This window comes from Etheostoma spectabile, chromosome 22 (assembly GCF_008692095.1).
Source record: "Etheostoma spectabile isolate EspeVRDwgs_2016 chromosome 22, UIUC_Espe_1.0, whole genome shotgun sequence".
In the NCBI taxonomy this organism is placed as follows: domain Eukaryota; kingdom Metazoa; phylum Chordata; class Actinopteri; order Perciformes; family Percidae; genus Etheostoma; species Etheostoma spectabile.
This window is the reverse complement of record NC_045754.1, coordinates 10,486,230-10,490,658: the sequence shown is the minus strand read 5'-3', so window position 1 is coordinate 10,490,658 and position 4,429 is coordinate 10,486,230. Positions and strand designations below refer to the sequence as shown.

The 4,429-nt window shown below is 39.2% G+C and overlaps 1 protein-coding gene across 3 annotated transcripts in view; it reads left to right on the top strand.

Moving 5' to 3' along the window:
• The window catches only part of dnajb6b (DnaJ heat shock protein family (Hsp40) member B6b), an 11,150-nt gene that overhangs the window by 4,156 nt on the left and 2,565 nt on the right, over positions 1 to 4,429 (top strand). Inside the window, exons 3-5 of one of the 3 annotated variants that reach the window (XM_032504347.1) lie at positions 38 to 147; positions 1,445 to 1,501; positions 1,830 to 1,931. In XM_032504347.1, the coding sequence (XP_032360238.1) occupies positions 38 to 147; positions 1,445 to 1,501; positions 1,830 to 1,931 (269 nt within the window). Of the gene's footprint in view, positions 1 to 37; positions 148 to 1,444; positions 1,514 to 1,826; positions 1,932 to 4,429 lie in introns of all 3 variants that reach the window. The other 2 variants (XM_032504348.1, XM_032504349.1) reach the window with 2 other exon arrangements.

Below are 4,429 nucleotides of genomic sequence, written 5' to 3'. Positions count from 1 at the left end.
TAAATACAGCACATTTACATTTACATTTGTGTTTCAGTTACAGAAAATTGGCTTTGAAGTGGCATCCAGACAAGAACCCAGAAAACAAAGAAGAAGCAGAAAAAAGGTTCAAAGAGCTGTCAGAGGCATATGAAGTGCTATCAGATGGTAAGGTTCTTCTGTCGAGGGAGAACATATGCAATATAGCCATGTTAAGTGATGAATACTGTATATCAATCTTAGGATTGGTGTGTCTCCGAACATTAAGAAACATACATCTTTGGAAGGAGTAGGGTGTCAATTTGCTTTTACCAGTATGATAAATTTAGGTTTTTGGAACTGATATCAGAATTATCAATCATGTTTTCCTACATGCGGCCCCGAAAAAAATACAGTCAAGTTCAAAACAGTCTGTCCAATTCTAATATATGTTAACAAAACTATTAATTTGACTGGGCATATGATTCCAACTTACAGTACTTAACAGTTTTTTATAGATTGTCCTATCACGTTTATGTCAGTAACAAAAAAGTATTGTGTAAAATGTGCCATGCATCGTATGTATAAAGCAGGTTCGGGGGTGGCAGTAGCTCAGTCCGTTGGGAGTTGGGTAGGGAACTGGAGGGTTGCTGATTCAAGTCCCCGTACGGACCAAAGTACAGAGTGTGCACTGGTAGCTAGTGAGATGCCAGTTCACCCCCTGGGGTTGAGCAACGCACCGAATCCCCTCACAACCGCTCAGGGGGCCTGTTCAGCATCGCAGTCTGATGCCGCACTCTGACATCTCTCCATTAGTGCATGTATAGGACCTGAACATGTGTGCAAATTTTAGGCCTATGTGTTATGACAACAAAGTGTAAATTGAAATTTCCCCATAGGGGATCAAGAAAGAATATAAATTATAAAATTAATAATAAATTGAGTTATTTCTCATGATTCTGTTTCTTAAGTGGATAAATTACCAGAATAAGGATGCAAATATAAAAATGTTATGTTATGGAATTTAAATGTAGGCTTGAGAACACAACAGAAGCCTGCAGCATTTTCATTTTATTTCCCCTGTCACACGAAGCAAGTATTTTTCACATTCTCAGTTCACATTGTCAGGATTGTTTATGCTAAAGTGAGTGGGTCCTGTGCCGTGTTCTTGTGTACTACGCTTATTTATTTTACCAATAAACTTTATTTGACCATTGAAAAGCAGCTAAATACATCACAGCAAATAAGTGATGAATTAAATGCTTAAAACACATAGCTGATGTGGAAATGTGGACATGTTTTTGATTACAAACTGTACTCGCAGTGAAAAGAAAAAAATTGATAATTGAATGCTAACACATACTTTTCAGTGTGAAGACTTTCGTGACCCTGAGGTTTACAATAAAAGAATGTGGGAATTATCATTCTGTTGGTCTGTATTATCTGTTTTTCTATCTTATTTAAAGTCTTACTTTTCCCACAACAGAAAACAAGAGGAGTACTTATGACAGATATGGCAAAGATGGCCTTTCAGCAGGAGGAGGTAAGGAGACTGCTTTCAAAATAATCATTTCAGTGCGACGGAGATGATTGATACGATTTTTAGTAGTCAATTCTAATATGGAAATGGTAAAATATGATGAGGAATAACAATAAGATCATTTTGAGTCTCTGTAGACTTAATCTTTTTTTAACACCTTGGTTCCTCCACTATTCTGAAAGTAATTTAGCCACCCGTTATTCATTCAAATAAAATACAAACAGCTTGGTAATGCGTTGGTATTTTTTATGACTTGCAATAGTTCTGTTTAAAATCCCACCTCTGATATGAATATATCAGATAATATTTGATGATAATATATGTTTTACAGGAGGCCATTATGATCACTATGGTGGCGGCTTCACATTCCGTAATCCCGATGACGTTTTCAGGGAATTCTTTGGCGGCAGAGATCCATTTGCAGATTTTTTTGGTAAGTCTGTTTCGATTCTGGCGAGGCACTGATGGGATTTGATGTTTTTAAGGACTAGGAAGAAAGAGGAACTGAAGAGAGTCATAAGAGTACGGATCAGGCATTGGCTATTATTAGCTGCATAATTCTATCTGATCAAAAATATTCACAGATGACCTGAGAAGGCACAAGGGAGACAGAAAAAAAAACCATTCTTTAGTTTCCTGTAAAACATTTCATATTACTACTTCCTTATTAGTTTACCTGTGAGCTGTTAGCTAGCAGCTCCTGCTGTGTAGAAATGTAGAAGATGGAGCATTAGACCCAGGAAACTCTCTGTAAAGCCGTGTGCTAATCCCCAACACCACTGCAATGTGCCTCTCCATTACTCTAAGCACTGTTCACCTCGGGAGGTTATCTGCCACTAATGGCGTTTTCCTATTAATGGTACCTGCTCGACTCGCCTCGATTTGGTGCCCCGTCCTCCTTTTTCCATGGTAGATTAGTACCGCCTTATGTGTGAGGCGAGCGTGGCTGGTCGTCGTCGCAGAAAACTGACGTGACCTAACGCAACACATACAGAATGTCGAAGGTGTGTTTGCTTTTGATTCTCTGCATGTGGTTGTTGCCACAGCCAGAAGACAAATTTGTTTCAAAAGAGCTGGAGCCAGCAAAAAAAAAAAAACGCTGGCTAAACTATTTAAACACAGTGGGTTTCAGGACACCCCCGTTTGTGGCTAGCAATGAAGACACAGTGAATAGTGATGATTCTCTCTGACCAATCAGTAGTTTGCGGGTTTTCAATTTACCCTTTGGTATTGCCTCAGCTTGCTTGGAACCTTGTATGAGGTATTACTAAAAAAAGTACCTGTTAGCAGGTACCAGGGACTTTTTATCATAATGGAAAACCAAAAGAGGCGGGTCAAGTAGGTACAATGCAGTGGAAAAACGCCATAAATGTCCCGTGTTGAAAAATACTTAGTATCTCTGCTGGATGTTGACCTTAACTTCATTCATGGCCTTCATCTATTTACCAGGGTTTAGACCTCTTAATTTACTCCTGCATCTTTTTTTATTTATTTTTAAAAAATACTTTTAATTCATATTATCCCAACATTTATTGGTTTCAGCTTCTCAATTGTGAGGATTTAGTGCTTTTGCCATGTACTGATTTATGATTGTGTTATGGACTAGAATTTTTTTAGCTTGGCTAACCCTAACCCTATTTTATACAGTCTATGTTTAAAACTCACAGAAGACAGTAGTAATGTTTGTGATGCAGTCGGCGCGTAGAAGTAAATGAGGATTGAAGTCCCCTTATGAGGTCATAAGGGGCAAGGTTACCTCCCCGTTCTCTGCTTTGCTCGCCAAGAGAATTTGGCCCGTCCATGAGAGAGAGACATCCTGGGTTTCAAACAAACAAAGTGGCAGTTGGTCAAGGCCACACCCCCAGCCTCCACCTTGCCCCCCCCAGAAATCGCACATCCTAAGGAAAGCTCATTGTGGGACTGGTCCTAGTGGCTCTAATTCTGCACCAAGGCTGAATTTTGGGAAAGAGACTTACAGTATTAGGGGACCACTAATTTCTAAATAAAAGCATCCAATGAACACCATGTCATGGAACCCTTAAAATGACAGCTTATCGTAGTGCCTGATAATTGATTGTATCATAAAGTGTATGTAGTTGCATTATGTATATAAGTTTGGCGGTTGTCTGGGTTCAACAAAAGGTTGATTGGAAGGCATGTGTAGTTCACCCTGTGTAGCTCTAAATATGGAGTTCAGACACAGGCAGAGGATGGATTTGAACATCTACATCACTGAACTGGAATGCTTTCAAAAATAGCTTCCGTATTAAAACAAAAGCAGATGTAATAACGGCAAGTGTTTGTGTGCTGTATGTCTCCATTTGTCAGAGCACATGTAAAACGTGATACAGTGCGAGCACTCAGCATGGGTGTACAACATAAAGTTATGTAAAGAATGAGTTTTTAGAAGTGATGCCTATAAAGGGGGCTACTGAATTACAACCCGAGTCATCTTTAATATCAGATTGTTTTAATAAACTTACATACATTAATGCTGTATTTATTAACATGGATAAGTTAAAGTGCTGAAGCTCTTGCTGTTTACTGTCTTCAGTAAACAAGGGCCGCTTATAAAAAGCCAAACCACGATGCTAACAGCACCAAGAGTAAAGTTCAAGTTCTATTTTGACTGGGGACAAACATTTATTATGCTTGATTGATATGCAACAGGATATGTCCAAACGTCCATCTTGTCAGGTTTATTTCAACTCTATATTTAGTGTTTTTTCTCAGATGACTCTATATAAAGAACCATTTTGCTTTGACTTTACTTAAGATGGCAGCCACAAAATAAGAGGCTTCAAATGTGTTTTTAAAATCCCAGCCGGCCTCCAGTCCCTAACTGTCCAGCAGCTCGTCTCAGTGAGCAGCAGCTGGTCTTGTGGATCTGTCACTCACCCACCCTAGAGCGGCTGCAGACTAAGGTGGTGG